The sequence below is a fragment of the Octopus sinensis genome, linkage group LG11 (assembly GCF_006345805.1).
Source record: "Octopus sinensis linkage group LG11, ASM634580v1, whole genome shotgun sequence".
Lineage (NCBI taxonomy): Eukaryota > Metazoa > Mollusca > Cephalopoda > Octopoda > Octopodidae > Octopus > Octopus sinensis.
This window is the reverse complement of record NC_043007.1, coordinates 67,278,167-67,300,110: the sequence shown is the minus strand read 5'-3', so window position 1 is coordinate 67,300,110 and position 21,944 is coordinate 67,278,167. Positions and strand designations below refer to the sequence as shown.

At 38.7% G+C, this 21,944-nt stretch overlaps 2 protein-coding genes and 1 long non-coding RNA gene across 5 annotated transcripts in view; 2 read left to right on the top strand and 1 right to left on the bottom strand.

Annotated features, from left to right (window-relative positions):
• The window catches only part of LOC115217441 (ADP-ribosylation factor 5), a 36,755-nt gene extending 35,980 nt beyond the window's left edge, over positions 1–775 (bottom strand). The window contains exon 1 of one of the 3 annotated variants that reach the window (XM_036507648.1): positions 465–775. In XM_036507648.1, the coding sequence (XP_036363541.1) occupies positions 465–555 (91 nt within the window). In that variant the 5' untranslated portion in view covers positions 556–775. The remainder of the gene's footprint in view (positions 1–464) is intronic. The other 2 variants (XM_036507649.1, XM_029787142.2) reach the window with 2 other exon arrangements.
• LOC118765463 overlaps positions 1–13,138 on the top strand; it is a 17,595-nt gene extending 4,457 nt beyond the window's left edge. The window contains exons 2-3 of the long non-coding RNA XR_005001331.1: positions 12,401–12,411; positions 12,964–13,138. This is a non-coding gene — a long non-coding RNA (uncharacterized LOC118765463). The remainder of the gene's footprint in view (positions 1–12,400; positions 12,412–12,963) is intronic.
• Positions 13,139–14,813: 1,675 nt separating this feature from the next.
• Positions 14,814–21,944, top strand: part of LOC115217010 — a 28,602-nt gene continuing 21,471 nt past the window's right edge. The window contains exon 1 of the mRNA XM_029786535.2: positions 14,814–17,169. Within this exon, the coding sequence (XP_029642395.1) occupies positions 15,264–17,169 (1,906 nt within the window). The 5' untranslated portion in view covers positions 14,814–15,263. The remainder of the gene's footprint in view (positions 17,170–21,944) is intronic.

Here is a 21,944-nt window from a genome sequence, read left to right as displayed (position 1 = left end):
GTGTATATGTGTGTGTGTGTGTGTGTGCGAGTGAGCGAGAGAGAGAGCGAGAGTATAAAAGACGGTACTCCGGGGATAGCCTCTACTTTCTCTCCGTATGTGTATATATCTACAAACTGTAGACTAAACTCAAACCAATGAACAATGGGATGTGTGAGTGTGTGTGTATATGTGTGTGTGTGTTTGTGTGTGTGTGGTGTGTGTGTGTGTGTGTGTGTGTACGTGTGTACACACTCCTAATAGGTAGACGGATATGCATTATATGCATAGGTAATACACTTTCTTTATTACAAGATTGAACATGCTTACAAAGACATACACATACCTTCAAATGTGTGAGTGTATATTCTGTGTGTGTGTGTGTGGTGTGTGTGTGTGTGTGTGTGTGTGTGTGTGTGTGTGTGTGTGTGTATGAGTGCGTGTGTGTGTATTTATTTATGTACGTATGTATAGATTTGACCTACCAGCTTTCGTCGGGCCAACCATAAGTACCTTACTAGGGCCACCCAACAAGTGTCCACCACTACCTCCACGGCAGCTGAGAGGTACTCCCATATTCCAATGGTCGACTACACGCCCTCAACACCACCGCTAACACGGCTGATGAAGACAACATCAGATCTGAAGAAATACCGAAATATTATTCATAGGAACGGACGGACGGACGACTCGATTTCGGAAACACAGTTAGCTCAACTAGCTGACAAGTGTGGCTGCAGCCTCGCACAGTTCCCTCCCAGCTCTCACCATCTCGTCCCCACTCTCTCTTTCTCCGTTTCTTTCTTTCTTATAATCCAATTTTCTCTTTCTCTCATTCACTCTCATTTAATTTGTCTCTCTCGTTCTCTCCCTCCCTACCTCTTTCTCTTTCGTTTACGACTTCGCTCCACATTCATTCACATTCATTGAATCCATCCATCTCTTCTCTTTGCATTTTCCTGTTGTCTCTCTCCCTCAATCGATATTTGTTTGTTCAAGTATGTGGTTTGCATATGTGTGTGTGTTTTCGCGCGCGCGAATTTGTTTCTTATTCTCTATGTCTCTCCTCTCACTCCCTCTCTTTGTCGCCATATGTGTTTGTGTGTGGGAGTTACCTTAGCGCACATACATACTAACACAGCACGCACATTCACACACGTACATACACATATATACAGATGTCCATACATATGCTACATGTTATCATTAGTATGCACAGGTACATCCCTTTCTATATTACGCACAAACACACAGATATTTTTCTGCCTTTAACCTGTGATTGACTTTCATTTTCTGTCCAATTTCTTAATATTTATGTATATATGAGAGAACGAGAGAGGCAGAGAGAAAAGTATCTACTTATGTATGTATATAAGTGTGCGCACACACAAATATATGAATGCATATGTGTGTGTGTGTGTGTGTGTGTGTGTGTAGTTAGATAGATAGATAGATAGATAGATAGATAGATAGATAGATAGATAGATAGATAGATAGATAGATAGATAGATAGATAGATAGATAGATAGATAGATTGCCTCTAGTTAGAGACAGCAAAAGCTCCTAAAAGATGTTGCAAACTCGTTTTCTTATGATAACTAAGACTACTGCAATGTTGGAAACGTTTCTGTCTCTTCAACAGATATTTCAGGGTCACAAACGTTTCCTTAGCTTGTGGACTTCACTTGAATGGGACAGTGCTGAATGAATTATCTTTTACTTCCAGATGTATTTCATCTTCGGTCCTTTGTCAACTACAACCACCACGAGCTGGTCCTAGCTGCCATTACTACCTCCCTAGTGGCTTTATTTAGTTGTTTGATTTCCAAATCAATCTTCTGCAATAGCGCACCTATATTGCTGGGAAATCACAGCAGCCGACTTCACTGGAGAATGAAGCTGCATGTCAGCCTTCGAAAAAAGTCTCATCAACCAAGTCTTGGTGTTTGGCTTTCTTCGGTTATTGAAAAATGGCAAGTCTGTCCTGCAAGGGTATTGTGAGTTCAGACACAATGTTTATTTTTATACTCCTGGATAGAAAAACCATGTCCGTAACTGCCAATTCAGGTCAACTTACATCCTCTTGTTAGTGTACAATTCAGGTCAACTTACATCGCCCTGTCAGAGGCTTGATGCAAAATAGAAAATGGATCCATCTTTCACAACTGCATTTATTTTAGGAACCTTATCGCCTTTGGAAGGTGAATACTATTACATGATTTTCATTAAACCTCTACAAGTTTTTTCACTTGGCAATAACCATATGGACCTTATCGTGTCTCAACACGGCCTAGGGCTTCCAGTCAAAACGTGGTTCAGGGTCCAAAGAATTGCTCTGCACTACTTGAAGGATGGGTTTTAATCTTTGCTTCAAATTCTGAGGCTGTATGGGGGTTTACAAGAGGTAATCGGCAGCACACGGGCTGGAGGACAAGTTCCTATGTCAGTACTCCAGAATTCTCTCCAGAATAGGGGTTACTTGAATGCCAAGTCTTACAATATCCACTGTCCCTGCAGGCAAGCCCTATCGCTTTTATTCGGATCTTTTCCTCTGTTGTTGCTTGGATCCTCTGCACTATGAGCTCTCTAGTTTTCTCAAGTGCCTCCGTCATTAGCCTTGTTCAACTTCTTGGTGTTCTGGTTGCCAAATGCCAGTTGTCCTTGTCAAGCCACCACAAAATATACTTAATGCGCCCAGTTACAGCTTTCTTTACAGCTTCCTTGGGCTCCCACTTCTTGCCACTCTTAATGGTCTTGGGGTATCTGATTCTTTTCCTCAGATAGTAGCAATGGTGCTGACTGCTCTTACTTTAGTGGCTTTTAATTCTTCTACCACCAATAGAATTAGTAAACGGAACTTGGCAATATTTTGCTATACAAGTTGGCCGAATTAAAGCTTGGGGGAACACTCAGCCATCTTTGCCTGAATTTACGGCACAACATTTCCATTGCCTCCAGCAGTTTAGATATGATGCCATACTGGAAACACTACAGAAATAGTTAGTTATTGTCAACTGCTCTGAGTAGTTGTTTAATTGAGCCATAGTGTCTTTGGTGTTTCCGTTGTCTTTTTAGATACTGTCATACTTCTTCCCAAGGCATAGGCTTTTGTAGTGACGCCATTTTGGAAGTCTTTAGCACTGTTACACTTTCTTCTTCCGAATTGCTGGAATCTCAAATCTATGAATACTGTTGTAATTGTTTGCTAGTTTTCTTTTCAGGATACTCAAGTTCTAAGATTTCCTTGGGTTGAATTTCATACATGACTATGCAATCATCTTCTCCGGCGAGCTGGGAGTTTGCCGCGTTCCTTGGGCTGATAGTACTATAAGTACAGAGCGTTCATGAATGATAACAAATTATTAATGAAGACCCTGCAGACTGAGTTTTCATAGATGATCTGTATTGTCATCAGTTTCTGGTCCTTGTGAGTGCTTTCCCCACAAGTCTTGTGGCAGCCACGAACTAGACCGCGGATAAACATACACTTTGCTATTAAGTCCTGCTCAAGTCTCTGCCATTTGGTGGTGAAATTTCCCACAGTGAACTCTTTAGTAAATCTATGTGCGACCTCACAAGCATTTCTACTTAGATTACCGTAAATTCACGAGTATAATCCGCATTTTTCCCCCAAAATTTAAAGGTCAAAATCTTTAGTGCGTACTATATATGAGGTTAAAAATGAAAAATATTTTCTAAGCAATGTCCGAGTCTCTATTTGCTGTCCGGCAATGTTTATTCAGACACATTTTGTGATGTCGGGCGCGAAAATACCTTAAGCTAAGTCTGAAAGCAATGAAGTCATAAAAGAACCATCCATAACTTGCAGTAAGCAACATTTATTAAACGTTATTACTGTTATTACTGTTATTTTCTTTATTTTCTGCAAACAAAATGCACAAACAAGCTACACGTTTGCATTATGTTATATATACAATAATAATAAAGGACGTTACCGTATACATTTTTACAAACCAAGGACGTTATATAGACCTCCTTGACTCAAGTTAGAGAAGGGGGTGCATATTATACACAAGGTTTAGGTTTTTCATAGGTACAGCCCCCTACAAATCCCCTGCGTATTATACTCAAGGGCGGACTATACTCGAGGATTTGCGGTAGCTGATGGAGAACACGTGGTTAAGATTTACTGAGAGCTATTGTTCTTTACTTTTTTAATGATCAGGCTGATTGCCATTGTATGTTCAAGGCATCCAGAGTGCACTGGGACTCCCTCTTTTTGGACACCTGTGTCACTGTACTCATTGGTGAGTAGATATGTTATCGACCTATGGCAATGATGGACCGGAAGATCTTCCCTGATACGAAGAAATATCAGCCTCCCACTTTTTAGCTTTTTAAAGATGTCAGCTGAGAACCAGAAAGGGTTATCATAGAGGACTTCCTCTACTTTCACCCTTACTCCTTTCTCTGGAATTGTCTCTGCTCTGCGAAGCTGAAGAAAGTTGTCCAGGATGATTTTTAGATCATAATTGTGGCGTGTATTGTGTGTGTGTGTGCGTGTGCGATATCTTTTTTAATTATTTGAATTCTTATATGCAAGGAGCTGGTTTCTAATTAAGAAGCAAAGGTCCGTTGCTGTAATTTGGTCAGTAAAAGCGATGCGTGTTGCGTACTGAATTTTAGAAAAATCTTGCATATTTTAATTTTTCCACTTACAACTTACAGATTATGTTTGTTAAGTGATTGTTAACTAATCGTTGCTTGAAAATTAACTTATCGTTACTCTAAGTTTTTTATACTTAGTTACTCTAAGCTTAGACACTTAGTAGCAAAACCGAAAACCTCACCAATTAAATATATAAATCATTATAGCAGGTCGGAGGCTGGCGCACATCTGTGAGTAATTTCGTACTAGTCAGTCGAGTAGCCCTTCTCTGATACATTTTGGGATGACAGTGTATGCAGCAGTAGCACCATCTCTGGTAAGAGAGCAACACTCTATTGTAACCTTACTTAAGCTTTGTAGAGAGTCAGCAAATGTTAGAGACTGACGTATTTCCTGGACCTGAAGAAAAGGTTGACCGGGAGAACATTTGGAGCGTTTGTGAGGGCCGAAGTAAAGTGCTGCTCACGTCTAAGGGGGTGAGGTGCGATGATATTTCTTCATATGAATAGGGTTTTTTTCTAGATTTTTTTTTTTTTTTTGCTTTTGCTGATGGAAGATTGATGTAGCTCAACTGGTGAATGCTTTCAAGTTCTCCCTTTATGGAATCGGTGAAGGTTGAGGGTTACAGTACCTAGGTTTCGTGTAGCTGATGCGTGTTTGGAGAAGTTTAGTGTGGAATGAAAGGTTCTATTATCCGCGCCAGAGAGGGATATGGATGTGACAGCAAGATGACCATTGAAGTATAGAAGGAAAAGCGTAGCGACAAACTGAACACTGGGGTACACCAGAATTGATTAAGGGTGGACAGAAAGAGCTCTGTTAACACAGTGCGATTTAATAGGAAATTATTGATTCAAGAGACGAGAGTGAGAGAGAGATGAAACCTGTAGGCTGAAAGTTTCTGTTGCAGATTCACATTCCAGACATGTTGAAAAGTTGTATTGATATTGAGAGCAACAACATTGCTTTTTACCAAATTTCTGTAAGACGAGTGACACAAGAAAGTAAGTCTCTGGGTCTCCAGTGGAATTTGCTCTACGGAAGCAATACTGTTGATCGTTGGGAAGAGGGAAAAAGGGGGAGAGAGGGAAGAATAGAGAGAAGGGGAGAAAAGGAGGGGGCAGAGAGAGAGAGAGATTCAAAGTGTTGGAGAAGTCGTTGTTGACGACTGTCATCATTACCTTTGAGATATGGAACTGGGTGCAATAGGACAATAGTTTGCAGGAGTCAGAAAGGTTACTTTTCTTGGGAATAGGATACACTATGATATGCATTGCCAAAGATCAGGGTTTTTCTTACAGTGAGTGAGAGATTGAAGAGTTTGTTGAGTATAGGGACAAATTCCGGTACGTAGTGTTTGAAGGTTATGGAAGAGATGCTGTCAAGGTCGATGACCTTGTCAGGTTGAAGCGACCGAAGATATTTTCCCCTCGACATGTGTGTAGATACAAAGTGATGGTCCTGAAAGGGTGTAAAGGGATAGCTTTGGAGGCCAAATCGGTGTGGTATGGAGGTAGAATCAAAACAAGTAGCGAAGGTGGAAGCTTTTTCGGCGGGGATACTGCCCAAAGATCCGTTGTTGCTGAGAAATGGAGGGCCAGAAGATTCCACAATGTTGGTGGAGATTCTTTTGGTAAGACACCAGGACTGTCTGCGGTTTGGAAGGTTGTAAAAGTCGAAGGATGTGCGATTCACGAAGGCATCTGTGGCAGTTCGGATAATAGTCTTGCAGGGTAAAGGGTAAACCCTCCATTGGTCACGAATGACCATGGGATTTCACCAAGAAAGTTCCTCCCCGGGGCACAAGTCCGAGCAAGGTTGTTTGTGGAAGACCAGCTGCATACACTGTCATCCCAAAATGTATCAGCCTCCCGTCTCCACGTCACCGATGTTGTCTAAGGGAAAAGCAAAGGCCAATACGGACTGGTACCAGTAAGGTCGCAACTCATTTCTACAGCAGTGAACAGGAGCAACGTGAAATAAAATGTCTTGCTCAAGAACACAACACACAGCCCGCTCCGGGAATCGAACCATGCCCGTTGTTAAGGAGGTACACTGGACGACACTTCCCCCTCACTATTCAATGGTGTACACTCAGATTTACAGTGATTTCGAAACTCCATTATTACGAATAATCTGAAGCACCCCCAGACACTAAAGTCTGGCGATGAGTCTGAATCGAACTCACAACCTCACGATTGTAAGCCCGACGCTATAACCATTGAGACGTAAGAGCTGTGATATTGAGCAACGCTGTGCAGTTTTGGGAGGGGAGTGAATTTCTCCAGATGATGTAGGCCTTGCTTTCACCCCGAACAGCTGCAGTGCAGTTATGAATGAACCACGTGGGGGAGATTTCAGTTTCTATCGTGTTGGAGATATAGAGATATACCAATTTCTTTATTGCCCACCGGGGGCTTGGGGATACAGAGACATACCTAAAAGGATATTTTCAGTCACCTAACTAGATAAGCCGTTGTAGCCACCGGGCAAATCAATGTACTGGGCCCTATAATATTTATTTTTTGACAAGTCACAAACATACGTAGATCAGAATAAGGCTATAGACCTGTGAGGTCCCCGGACAACTGCCTAGTGTGTCTTTGCTTTAAGATGGCACAGCTGTCTAGTTGCTTCTGATAGGAGTGAAGCACGTGTACTACCAGAAATAACTGGCATAAAACGGGCAGAATTTCGGCCAGTGGGTTGACTTAGAGTACCGTGGGATACGAGGGGTAGAGCGTTATGCAGTATGTAATTCCGATGAGATAGTGGTCGGATGACCCAATAAGATGTTGAAGTTATTACGATTTAGGAGAGTAGATTTTTAAGAAAGAAAGAGGTCATAAGTGTTTAAAGTGTCTTTGCGTCAGTCTGGAATGCGAGTGGAAGGTAAGGCAAGTTGATACATTGAGTTGAGAATAGCAAAATATCAAGCTTTTGCATTAGTAGCTTCGGTATGGGAGGTGAGAGTCGTCAGCTTTGAAGTCACCGAAAACGATAACTTCGGGGAAGATGAAGTAAGCTATATATTCCCTTAATACAGAAGGAAATGTAATCAAAGAGTTGCTAGTAGTTTGAGGTGTTCGGAGAGGGAAAACGGAGAAATGTTCATCGTTGAAAACGACGGAGAACCATGAAAAAATTTGTGTGAGTGTTGTGCGCGCCTCTATATAATTGTATGTATGTATGTATGTATACATATTTGTGCGTGCGTGTGTGTGCATGTGTGCGCGGGTACGTGTGTATATAATACACCGGACATGCTTAGTGGCATTTCTTCCCATTTTACATACTGGGATCAAATTGCCCCATGTGGACTTTGCCTTTCATTCTTTCAGGGTCGATAAGATAATACCAGTTGAGCACTGTGGCTGACGTAATGGACTCTCCTCTCCCTTAATATTTTAGGCCTTTTGCCCGTAGTAGAAAGAATATTGTATTGTATTACGTATGTATAATAAAAACACCTCACATTTCTCTACTTTCTGTGTGTGTGTGTACGAGTTGTGTGTGTGTGATCTCACTGTCTCTAAGTATCCAGGTAAAAGTGGTGGGAGGAATCAATCGTAGAGTACTATTGTCATGCAGTTCTGATCAGCCCTAATGAAACAGAATTATACTTATATGAGCTCCAACCGTGACAATCCCTTTTATATTAGAATATATATCATCGACATTCTCTAATATGTACATCCTTTTTGAAGGTAATATTAGCTGCAATTTCTAGTCGGATGACTGCATAAAGGTTCCCTAGTCGATTCCTATTAGTAACCAATGGTGATGGTTTATAATGAGCCAATAGTATTTGTTTTGAAAATGGTTGAGGAGGAGGTAATCTCTTTTCCCCCTCTCTTATATAAATTCCTCTCAATTTCCCCTATATTCACCTAATCCTTCTGTCTCATTCTTTTTCACCCTCGCTGTATCTTTCTTGTAGCTTTTATCTTTTCATTTTTCTTTTTCTTTTTTGAGGTGAGGAAGGCGGTATTTCAGTAAATACTTTTGCTGACCTACTAATATCGTTGTTCATTCTATATCGTCACTATTGTTTCCCTTCGTCGTCGTCGTGATCGACATATGCTGTTTCCATGCATATGGTTTTCTTTACTTTCACAACAGAGCAATAATTCGTAAGACCATGTCTCCGAATGCCAAGCTGTTTTCAGAAATATGTATATCATGGGAAATAACTCTTGGTTTCCCATTACGCGCGGAAGAAAATATTTCTGTGTACAAATATCTGCGCGCGTGTATACAAAGAGGGGAAAAATGTGATTACATGTAATTCAGTTATTTATTTGAATTTACTGATTCAGTCCATTTTCACTCTGTATTTCCTGCATCTAGGTGTTTGTTCTGTTCAGATGAATACATAGACACATTATAAAGAATCATTAGCTCTAATGAATTAATTGTATGGTAGAAATGTACTCTGAACAGGTCACAACAAAGACGACCTATCCTGGGGAAAAATAACCTTGAATAAAAACTGATACATTATAGTGAACATTTTAGTTCTATCAGATGACCTCTCTACTGTCGATGGTATGGTAAAATTCATGCAACCAATGCTGTTACGTGCTTTGTGATAGAAAAGGCATTAGCCATTAAAAAACTCAAGCAGTCAAAAATTTGAGTAAGAACTCTATGTATACAAGACTAACACTATGTTAACACTGAACAAGGTGTGTACTGGATTGGTGTAATCATTCTTTGACTCTCATCGAATGATCATATGAGTGCTCTTCCTTCTAAATGTTGGCAGATATAAAGAAACTGGTGAAAGTAAAGAATACATACACCCAGTGTTTAAGGTTAGGGTTTTTGTTATGCCGAAAATGGGTGGTGTACATATTCTTTACCTCTGCCCAAGTAACCTACACACTACCACCAGTAGAGAGTTTTTAGATGGATAGGTTGTTTTCCATCTAATGTGGCTCTACTCAGAAGGCTGTAATATCATTTGACAGGAACACGGTATAAAGAAATACATGGAACAATGTGGTAACTTTAAGTGCTTCAAAAACCAAGATGATGCCAAACATGCCTTCAACAACTTCATTGCCACCAGAACGCAGGATTTTTACACTACTGGCATAAATAAACTAGTTTCGCGTTGGCAAAAGTGTGTTGATCCTGATGGTGTTTATTTCAATTAATAAAGTTTTGTTTGAGCCGAGATATGTGCATCTGAATTTAAAGGTTAAAAACCGCAAGAACTTTCTTGACAACCTAATACTAGGAATGAAAATTAATCAAGGGAATGCTGTATGATAAAAAAGAAACATAGGAAATTAAGGTAGAAAAAGTAGGAAAACCATTGGAAATAGTTGACAATTATTGTCATCATTGTTTAACATCCTCCTTCCATGTTGGCATGGGTTGGATGGTTTGACAGGAGCTGGCTAGGCTGAAGACTGCGCCAAGCTTCTGTGTCTGTTTTGACATAGTTTATTATGGCTGGATGCCCTTCCTAACACCAATTTTCCTGTAGAGTGGACTGAGTGATTTTTATGTGGCACTAGCACAGGTGAAGTCAGTTTTGGCATGGCTTTTATAGCTGGATGCCCTTCCAAATGCCAACCATTTTACAGTGTGGACTGGGTGCTTTTTAAGTGGCATCAGCATTGTCAGGGCCACTAAGTAACTTGCATGGCAAGGAATCTTTGAGAGGGAAGGAGACATTGGAGGAGGTGATCTTGTGTCAGATGATGAAAGGTTAGAGTGTGACAGAGAGACTGAGAGAGAGAAACAGAAGTCTTGTTGTAGAGGAGCGTCCTGTTGTAGAGAAATTTCAAGGCTGATCTTAGAATGTATTGCCTCATAAAGATTACAAAGGACTACAACAAGTTAGAGACACTGTGTTTAAAGTAACTCATCCGACCTATGTGAGCATAAAGATGCTGATGTAAAAATTACAATGATAGTGATGATGATGATGATGATATATATATATATATATATATATATATATATATATATATATATATATATATATATATATATATACCATCATTGTGTGTGTGCACACAAATATGCATATGCATATTATATTTGGGTCTCTTGCTCAATATGTCCTTGTAAAATCTCCATCTGATGATCTCTCATCTACAATTCAGTCATTTCCCTATCATGCACCTTTTCTGTTTGCTATATTATTTTGCTACTGTAACTAAGGAATGCAGTATTTGATACACCATATCATCATCCTTTCTGCACTGCTACTCATGCCAATTTGGAAAGCAACGTTAAATAATGGTGGTGGTGCTGCTGCTGCTGCTGATGATGATGATGACAACTATAATGAGGATGAGGATGGTCAACATCTTGACCACTTCCATTTGAAGAAGGCATGCACTAAATCTGTTTTGCCAGTGAAATTAATGGATTTCATGGCTGCCAGCTTAAATAAGCATTTCTACTGTTTCCAAGTTCCTTAAATTCAGCATTTCATAAATTTTTAATCATTCTCTATCAACATATCACTAAAAAGTGCTCAAAGAAGTGGCATTTTATGAAAATATGAACTTGCATAATGTTACATGATGTTAGATATTGTAACATGTCCAAGTTATATAATGTACCTGTGTTCTAAATTAAAATTGCTATGGAAGCATACGTAGTAATAACCAATAAAACCCATTTGTTTCATCTGTATTACTATAAATTACACCACATCAAATGTACCAATTATTCCCTTGATACATGCTTGGATTTGCAGAATATCTGATGTCAGTGAAATAACCATGCAACTCTACATTGACTGCTGTCTTGAATGTTAAATTACCTAGAATATTTCGAATGAACTGTCTAGCCAAAAGGTGGTGTGCTTTGATGTTGATTCACCATGATCTGATTTAATTGGTCCCCCCTTTTTTTATGATATATATATATATATATATATATATATATATATATATATATATATGCCAGCCAGTCAGACACCCTACTTCGAATGGGCTCCTGTGCTGGTAGCACATAAAAAGCACCATCTAAATGTGGCTGATGCCAGTGCCACTTGACTGGCTTCTGTGCTGGTGGCACGTAAAAAGCACCCACTACACTCTCAGAGTGGTTGTCATCAGAGTGGAAGAGCATCCAGCTGTAGAAACATTGCCAGATCAGATTGGAGCCTGGTGTGGCAGCCTGGCTTGCCAGTCCCCAGTCAAACCGTCCAACCCATACCAGCACGTTTTTGAGTTGGCATATAAAAGTTCCTATTTTATTATGTTGGCTACAGCCTTATAATACCAACTAGCAATAGCAGTTTTATGAGATTGAATTGAACTGTACTGAATGAGCATAGTGAGCATTAAAATATTTACAAATTCTATCCATGGATTATTATTATTATTATTATTATTATTATTACTATTATTATTATTACTATATATATGCAGCATAATCTCCACAAGCTACAAATTCTTAAGCAAGTATAATCCAACAAGATCTTAGAACCATAAGAACACAAAATATAAAAGGTTCACTCAAGAAGCACATCAATTTCATATACACCCAATCTTCAGCTACTTTGCAGATATCATTATGGTTTTGACACCTAGACAGTATTGTTTAATGCTGTGGTTCCAACAGTGTTAAAAACATAAATGATACCTGGGAATTCACACACACACACACACATATAGTAGCAAGTAAAGGTAATAAACCTCATTAAGGGATCATAAATCCAATGAAAAAATTGATTATTTACCAATATATAGAAAGATCAACTATAAAGTAATCATATAAACTGCAGTTCATATATATATATATTTAAAGAAAAAGGAGAAAATTGAGAGGTAATTAATAAAAATTATTTATTAATTATAAAATATGACAACATCTCTGATAACTATTTCAATCCAGATATCTTTAGATAATTAATTTATAAAGTTAAAATTATTATAAAACGAATCTCTTCAGAGGTAGTAAGGATATACCAATTAGAAATACATGTTGAGATAACATGTACTTAGATAATTTAGATAACATGTTGAGATAACGCATTTAGATAACATGTTGAGATAAGATGTAACATAGCCATTATCTCAACATGTATTTCTAATTGGTATATCCTTACTACATCTGAAGGGATTCATCTTATAATGATTTTAATTTTATAAATTGATTATCTAAAGCAAAGGTTCTCAACCCATTTTGGCCAAAGGCCCCCTTTTCACCCTTGGAGTCACAAATGGCTCCCCTAGAAAATATTTTTATTTTTCAATATACTACTTATTTTGATATCAGCAGATAATGATTAACAAAATAAAGGTTGTTGTTTTACATATGCGCTTGTACACAGTCAGGAGTACAGATGTACAAAAAAAAACGAAATAATGAATTGAAAGTTTGGTAATTAGGTTTATTTCCACCATGCAACACTTATGAGATCAACGTGTAGTCTATCGAAAGAGTACTCTTTGGTACATGAGAGCCCCTTTGCTCCAAAAATCTACCCCCCCTCTCGAGCTCCAAATGGCCCCCATTGAGAACCTTTGATCTAAAGATTAATAAATAATTTTTATTAATTACCTCTCCATTTTCTTCTTATTCTTTATATATATATAAATATATATATATATATATATACACAGGGTGTAATGGGTAAATGGTTGTCATTTTATATTTTTAATTTCACGCATTCTCATTGTTTGAAGCTCCAATGCGAATATTTCAGAGTGTTTGGGTCTCAATCTGAGGACTATGCAATCTTAGGACATGTACCGAGAGCAATAAAAATCAAACACCCAGTTAACATCATGGTGCTTGGAGTGATCACTAGTGATGATAACATTGTGCCTCCATTTATCTTCCCACATGGCTTGAGACTCAACATGGAGACCTACATCAAGAGCCTGGAGGAGGTAGTGCTGCCCTGGGTCAAGAGGGTGGTCGCTGGAAGACCCTATGTCTGGCAACAAGACTCTGCACCATGTCACACAAGCAGGAGAAATCAGTCATGGCTGTCAGACAATTTCTACAATCACATCACCTCTAACATCTGGCCACCTAACACCTCAGACTGCAACCCCCTTGATTATTATGTGTGTGACACAGTTGAGTGAGAGACCCCAAAAAACTTCTTGTAACACCAAAGATGAACTTAAGACAAGGATTATGGCAGCATTCACCAACTTGAACCAGGAGACTGTCCACAAGAGTTGCAGGAGACTCCAAAGTCAACTGGGGGCTGTGGTTGAAGCCAATGGCAATTTTATTGAATAAATTCACCCTTTATTATTTCAAGATATATTTTTATGTAATTTTGGGAAATATATCTGTTACAATGAGATGTTAGTGTTATTTTTATTTTTGCATAATTTAGACGACAGTTTATTCACCGTACCTTGTGTATATGTATGTATGCATGTATATATGTATGTATATATATATATATGAGTGTGTGTGTGTGTGTGTGTATGTGTGTGTGTGTGTGTGTATATATATATTGCTACGTTAAAAGCACCCACCACTCACTGTAAAGTGGTTGGCATTAAGAAGTGCATCCAGCCATAGGAACCAAGCCAAATCAGACTGGAACCTGGTGCAACTGTCCTGCTTGCTGGTCAAATCGTCTAAACTATGCCAGGAGGGAAAACGGACGCTAAAAGATGATGATGATGATGTATGTGTGTGTGTGTGCACGTATACACAATTTTTAATGGAGTGGTTTTACGCAATTATACAAAGCTTAAGATACAGAAACTACTTATATTTTGTTGAGTGAGTATAATTATTGCATGCGAAAGAGAGGGGAGAGAGAGATAGATAGATATGACTATTACAAAAGATAACCTCTCTTAAAATTTTTGTTTCAGAGATAACTTTATGCTTCACATAAATAAGAAGGGAAGGTACTAGCATCAAAATTTGAGAGGCTAACAAAACCTCTAGAAGCAACATTGCGTTTGTTACATGTATTAATTTTTTTTGAAATAATTGAAGCAAATTAGATGTTTAAGGAAAATTAATTTTTTTGGCATTAAAATATTTTCTTATTTGGCAATACTTTACTTATCTAGTAAATATTTTTGAGATAATAACCAAAATTTGCAAATATGACATTAAAATGTAAATTATACAACTTCAAACATTTGCAAAAATCTAAGAATATACTATGAATAATTTATGTAATTTAAAATGTATAGTGAGTACGCAATATCACTAAATTTTATTTACGCATGTGTATTTGATATCAAACGGAGAATAACAAAAGGTGGGGCATAAAGGTATATCGTCAAGCGAGATAACTCGAAAGTTGGAGAGATCACGTGCTTTTGCACACAGCGCCCCATATCAGAAGCTCTATACTTGGTGAGTTGGCGCCAACAGGAATTACTACAATGACTACTATACATTCATACAGCTGCCCCCACTGCTAATAGGAAGTAAAAAAACACGAGAAATTAACTAAAATAATATCGACCCATTTATGTTTTTAAGAGGTTGGAAAATAATTCTGAACAAAATCCACCCGGAAAGGAATGTATTATGACAAAAAATATACGTTAATTATACAAGTCGACGAACACTATTTCATCTTCGCCTTTTTCCGTTGTGTTTTTTTTCTTTCTATCACCCTCTCTTACTTCTTTCTGCGAGCCTACTGCCACTACCGCTGCTGCTGCTGTCGTGAGGCCCTGCCAACATGGCGGACCAGCGAAGTGCTACTGGTATCATAGAACAACATAATGTTGTTGTGGTTGCCGGAGGTAGTTCTGCTGAATTGCCTGCGATGGTTGTACCTACTGGAGACAGTCTGATTGTATCAGAAGAATTAACTGAACAATCAGTTAACCAAGAACAACAACAATCCGAAGGTGTCCAAGATATTTTGCAGCAGACCATGTCAGAAACGGTTCCAGAGGAAAGTCTTACTTCAGTCAAATATGCACAGTCCACTATTGACAATAACAACACTTCTACAGAAAGTGTCGTCAGTGTAGTTGGTCCAGCTGGAGATATTGTTAACTCTGTTGTGGAAAATAGTACCGTTCTTCAATCTGCTGTCACTACAGAGACCATTACATCGCCGTCAGTTACTGGTTCAGTATCTACTGTGGACACTGTACAACATGCAGTCAACGTTGTTTCATCTTTATCCATTCCGCAAGTTGTCCACATTGCTCAGCCGCAAGTGCAAGAAAGTACGACAGGATCATCTCAACAGGAACGTGCTACCACTGTGGTTGTTGTTTCCAGACAAAACGATGACAAAGGACATCAAGTTGTTGATGGTGTACTCGTCCCCGAAATACATGAAAATGTCGTTGTTGGAGCCAATAGCGGTGAAAATCAGCCAGACACTAATACTGACAACAGTTTTGTCGATGGTACTGGGGACTTTTCTATAGTTACTACTGCAAATCTCTCTGAACAACCGTCGTCATTATCGGAAACTATGTCTATGAGTGAAGTAGCATCATCTGTGACAGGTGTTGAAGATGAAGGAGGTAGTGATAGCGCAGCAACAGCAGTGGCTGCTAATGCTGCTGCTGCAGGGGTCCAGGAGACATTTCACCAAGATTTAGTGAACACACATACTACAACTTTACCTATACATGTCATTACCACTAACAGAGTAACCACAACAAACAACAACACGGTTAATAATAATAACACCAACAATGACCGAAACGATCTCGTACACCATCAACTTCAGAATCTGCAACAACAACAGCAGACTGGTGATGTTTTAGAGACGGAAGAAGAAATGATGGGTTCAGATATAGGCACACAGAATATAGTGGTGGAACAACAATTTGTAAACAACGAGAACGGATGTTTGGCGAACGACGAAAATGCCGACGAGGCAAATGATAACAACTCGTCTCGCAATGGTATTACACCACAAAACAGTATCAGCATCACTCTTGCACCTTCTAATGATGAAAGTGGGGCTCCTTTGGGTTCCAGCCAAAACCCTATCCGTATTATTCAACAAGGGAATCAATATACACCGTTGCAGCAGCTGACTACGGATCAACTACAACAAATTATGCAAGTCGTACAGCAACAACAGCTAGCTCGCAGCACGCAAGCTGAGGGTTCGAGTATTCTGTATAACCCTCAGACCAACACTAGGATCGTCTATAGAGTGATCTATCCGTCCGAACTCCACAAATCTGTTACCAGCGGAGAAGTTGAGAGTTCTAGCTCAGACGGAACTACATTGCAGACTCGAGTGGAAACTCAGTCACAGGGTCAACAAACAGTGACGTTCAATCAATTACAACGGAGACCTTATCGACGGCGGAACAAAGAAGAAGAGGAGAAAATAGACGGACCCGAACTAAGCAAGGAAGAGAAAGAGGAACGTAAAAAACATCGGCCCAGGACTAGGTCAGGTCGTGTATCGAAACCTCCTAAACACATGGTAAAAGATTATAAACATATCCACGTGCTTGATTGGGACGAGGACTATGATGATTCGGATGGGGGTTACTCTGATTTTAAGTACAGCGAAGACGAAGAAGCTGAACGAAGGGCTGCTGCAGCCGCTGCCGCCCGAAGTGGTAATCTAGAAGTCCTTGATGAACCTTACATCCACCCAGGTAAGTTTAATCATCGATAGTATTCACAAGCTTTCTTTCTCTTGGCTTCATCAAAAACATCTCTATTACTCGTTATCATTCCATATCTGTATTTAATTGTAAGGTCTATGGCTTTGACATGGTGGGGTTGGATTGCATACACGATTTACAATATAGAGCCAACGGGAGAACTTCTACGTGGTCATTCGATCTGCGAGAAAGAGCAACCAAATTTCCCTCAAAATACCCTACTGTCTTTAATATGAAAAGAATACGTTAATGTAGTTGGTGTTACATAGTCCTTACAGGATGGTCACGGCTGATATGCCTTTAATCATACGTTTGCTCAAACTATGCTGACGTTAGTTAAAACAACAGGACGAACAAGATTTAAATTGGTGTCCCATTTAAGTTCCGAGTTTACATTTATTTCCTCGTACAGTGACAAGGAATCGAGAAAAGATTAATCAATAAATAAGTAATACACTCCTTTATGGGAAAGGGCTACTGTCTGGGAAATAAGTTATTTTTGAAAGATTTGCAAATATTACGCAATTTTCCATTTGTTTGCATGTGGCTTCGGCACTTAATATTTGTTATTACCCCAGCTCTTAACTCTGTTAGCACTAAGAGAGAAGGGTTCCTGTAGAACAGTTATGGTCAAGATAAGGAGTTGCTGTTAGGATCCATCCGCTGTTTTTATTTTTCTCTTATCACTTTCGTAACTCAACATTTTGTCCAATTGTTTGTTAAATTGGAAGTAAAAATCTATTTCCCCCTCATTTTTTGCACCTGAAATCTAATCCACTCAAAGATGAGAGCCAGAATTTTTGAAAACGTGCAAAAATTAACATTGTTCATTGTATGACGTTAATTTCTTTAGGAGTGGGGATTATATTGAGACTTACACGATTAGACACTGACCACCACTACCACCCCACTTTCAGTGTGTGAGAATACAAATGTAAGGTTGCTGTGTATGTGCCTGTATATGCATGCGCACAACACTCGGTTGCACTCGTGCTACATACAAATGTCAAAAATATGAGAGACGTAAAGGTAGTGTGTTACGATTATATCAGTTTAGGAAGAGCGCAATATTTTTCACAAGTGAGTATTTAACTCATTCCAAGAGTAGTTCTAGTTGAGTGAAACCCAAACAAGCAACCGCTAAAAGAAAAGCGAAGTCATCACCAAGAAAACTGTCCAGAAATTAAAATTGTTTTATGTTGTTAATTTTGTAAGATGAATATATCATCGTCTCTAACAAATTGATTGTGAATAAGGAATATATATACATACATTCATAATAACTTGAATGTAGCATCAAGTTATTCATCTAAATAAAGATGAATAGAGAAATATAAACATTTATTTTTATATATGCGAGTGAGGGGCCACTGCCCATCCTTTCTAGTAGGTCATATTATTCGAAGTTCCTGTCTAATGATTTTCTAATTTCGATGCAAGATCAATTTTGAGGGGAGAGAATTAGTTGATTCATTGATCCCAGTAGTTGACTGCTACTTCATTTTATCAACCTCGAACTGCAAAATTGACCACTGCAAGATTGGAACTCCTGGCATTAAGAGACGTAACTAAATACTGCAATGTATTTTGTTCGTATGACGCTTTAACAATTCTGCCAATCTATCGCCTGCAAAAACTTTTTGTAATTTAGGCACAATGCCAGCAGTTTTGAGGGGTCGAGGTCAGTCGATTCTATCAACTTGCGTACGTAGCTGATGCTACATTTTATCGTCCCTGAAACGGTGCAACGCAAAGTTGACCTTGGTGAGATATGAACTCAGAACATCAAGGAGCAGAACTAAAATGCTGCAGTGCTCTCTGACACTTCTACTAATCACATCCTTATAATAATAACAAACCATAGCGGTATTAAAGAGATTATTTTCTGTAAGGTAGTGTATTTAGGTAATCTGTGGTGATGTTTGTTTTACAAATAGAATCGCATGCAGTGGTGATTATTGATTTCTCAGCTGCTTGTTAGTAATACCGTCTACAGAAATTTAATAGGGGCCTGAATGTGTGTACACACATATACACACAGGCGTGGTTGTATGGTAAGAAGTTTGCTCCCCCAACCACATACTTCTGAGTTCAGTCCCCACTGCATGACACCTCGGGCAAATGTCTTCTGGTATAGTCTGGGCTGACCAAAGCCTTGAAAGTGGATTTGGTATACAGGAATCCATCATGTATGTATGTGTGTGGGAGGAGGGCACATGGCCTAGTGGTTAGATTGTGGTTTCCATTCCTGAACAAGTCGGTCTGTTGTGTTCTTGAGCAAACACCTCATGTTGCTCTGTGATCACTTTGACACCTGACATGTGGTGTACTATGTACCTGTTCAGGCAACATTGATTTGATGGAAGGTGTGAGCAAATAATGTACAGCACAAACATTTGATCACTATAAACAAATCATTTATGCAGGTTGTCCAACAAGAAATTGCAGAACTGTGTCTCTTGGACTATGAAAAATTATCTTCATCAAATATATGTATGTATATATATATATATATATATATATATAGGTGCAGGTGTGGCTGTGTGGTATGAAGCTTGCTTCCCAACCACATGGTTCCTTGTTCAGTCTCATTGTGTGTCACCTTGAGCAAGTGTCTTCTACTATAGCTTTGAACCAACCAATAGAACAAGTACTAGGCTTACAAAGAATAAGTCATGGGGTTGATTTCTTTGACTAACACCCTTCAAGGCCGTGCTCCAGCATGGCTGCAGTCAATTGACTGAAACAAGTAAAAAGAAATATATATAATATATATATATATATATATATAGTGGTGGACTGGGTCTAAAAGCATTGGTTGCCAGGATTGTAAGGGGGCCCACCCACAATTACAATGCTATCATTTTTTTTTTATGTTAAAAGTATTCTTTTCAACTGTCTACACAGCTAGGCTTTTCCATGCTGCTCTGTTTTTAATGTAAGAGCAGGTATGTCATTATCCTTCAAAACAAAGGTTGACTCTGCTTTGAATTGTAAAACACCTCATACTGTAGAACATTAACAGACCTCTTATTTTCCCTTCTAGTAACTTGATATAGTACTCTGCTGCCACTTTCGGTCTTTCCAAGCTGTCTCTTTTATGGTGTTATCAGCAGTAGTATTCCACCACTAAATCACCTTCTATCTGGTTGAGGCATTACCCCAGTTACAAATTTGATCTATAGCCCTTGGTAGGTTTTCTCGAAGGAACTCTCAGTTGTCGTCTATGTTATAAGTTTCTATCTCCTCTTCCTTTTTGTTTAATGTCTCAACTCAAACTTATCGGAATTTCAAATTCTTCAATGGATCTTTAAAGCTTCTGTCTCTTCCATCTCGAAACTGTTTTGGGTAGCCTGAGTCTATCCAGCTCTTACCCTCAAATCACTAACCACTAATTTTATATAGAGTGAAACACATAAGCAGTCTTCATAAAATTAGCAAAGCAGTGCTCTTCATGATACAGTCCAACAGCTGTCAAAGTTCGTTATTTATTGATTAACTGGGCAAAGCTTAGGTGTTCTGAAAACTGAATTTGTCTAAATTGAAAGGGTACATTTGTAGGTATGTCTGGAATTCTGGATATAATTGCATCTCCTCCCTTGGTGTACCTGCTAAAAATAATAGTATATCAATGACATATAGCATAAATTTTCTAATCATTAGTCTTGTGCTTTTGCATAACCACACCTGATCTTAATTACACTGCAGCAGTATTGAGGATCCTTTTTGTAGCTGATGTCTGCATGGTTGGACACCTGAAGGTTTCAATGAAGCATCTCTCTACATTAAATTCCACTGGACATCAGTCTTCACAGCAATCCAAGTTCAAACATCTCTCTCTATTGGTTGTACAAACTTTCTCACAGTTCGAAGATCTTGAATTGAACTTGTTGAATCCTAGAGTATCTTTATGAATGGTAAAGACAAAAAAAAGCACCTGAAAACTTCATAACTGCTGATACATTGTCCCTGTTGGAATTTGGTAACTTCTCTGTCAGAGCAAACACTAATTTCAGATCTCTTGATGACATATTTACAGGTATATTTGATTAACCTGATTGAATTGCAGGATTCGAAATTGACATGTACCTTATGCCTTGATCAGGAATACATGGTAGGGAGCTATCCATTTGTTGCTCATTTCCTGCTGTCCGACCAAATTTTCAAAGCTTCCAACTTATGATGCTCTTTTATCTGTAGAAGAGATAAAGGGATAACCATCTTCACTTGTTTGGGTCTCTGTGACAAATGGAAACCATTTGGTGCAGTTATTGTCTTCCATGTAAAGTGAATTCATAATGAGTTTCCAACAGGGACCATGAATCGGCTGGGTTTTAATAATGCAGAGGAGATCTGTAGATATGATGAAATCAGTTTGATTGGAATGTATCTTAATTGTTAACCAGGTCAAAATGTGTGCATATAGCAAACCCTCTTTTTTCTGTAGCATTAGTGATGGAAACAGCATTTATAGCAAATTTAGCATAAAAGACTATATTTCTTTGTGACTGAAATGGGAACTCCCATTCACAAAATATAATTTCCTGCTTAAGTTGAAATCAATTGGTACATTAATTTCTGATGTGCATAGCAGCATTATTAGCAACAGTTCTACATTAATCAGGAATAGAGGGAAGTAGAGTGGGGTGGAAGAAAGGAATGAGAAAGGCTTGGATTGGGAAAGTTTTCAAATAAAGAGCCGCAAGAGGAATTATAATAGTAAAACATATAGATTCAGTACTGTAGTGAGAGCAGAAGAGCTAGTG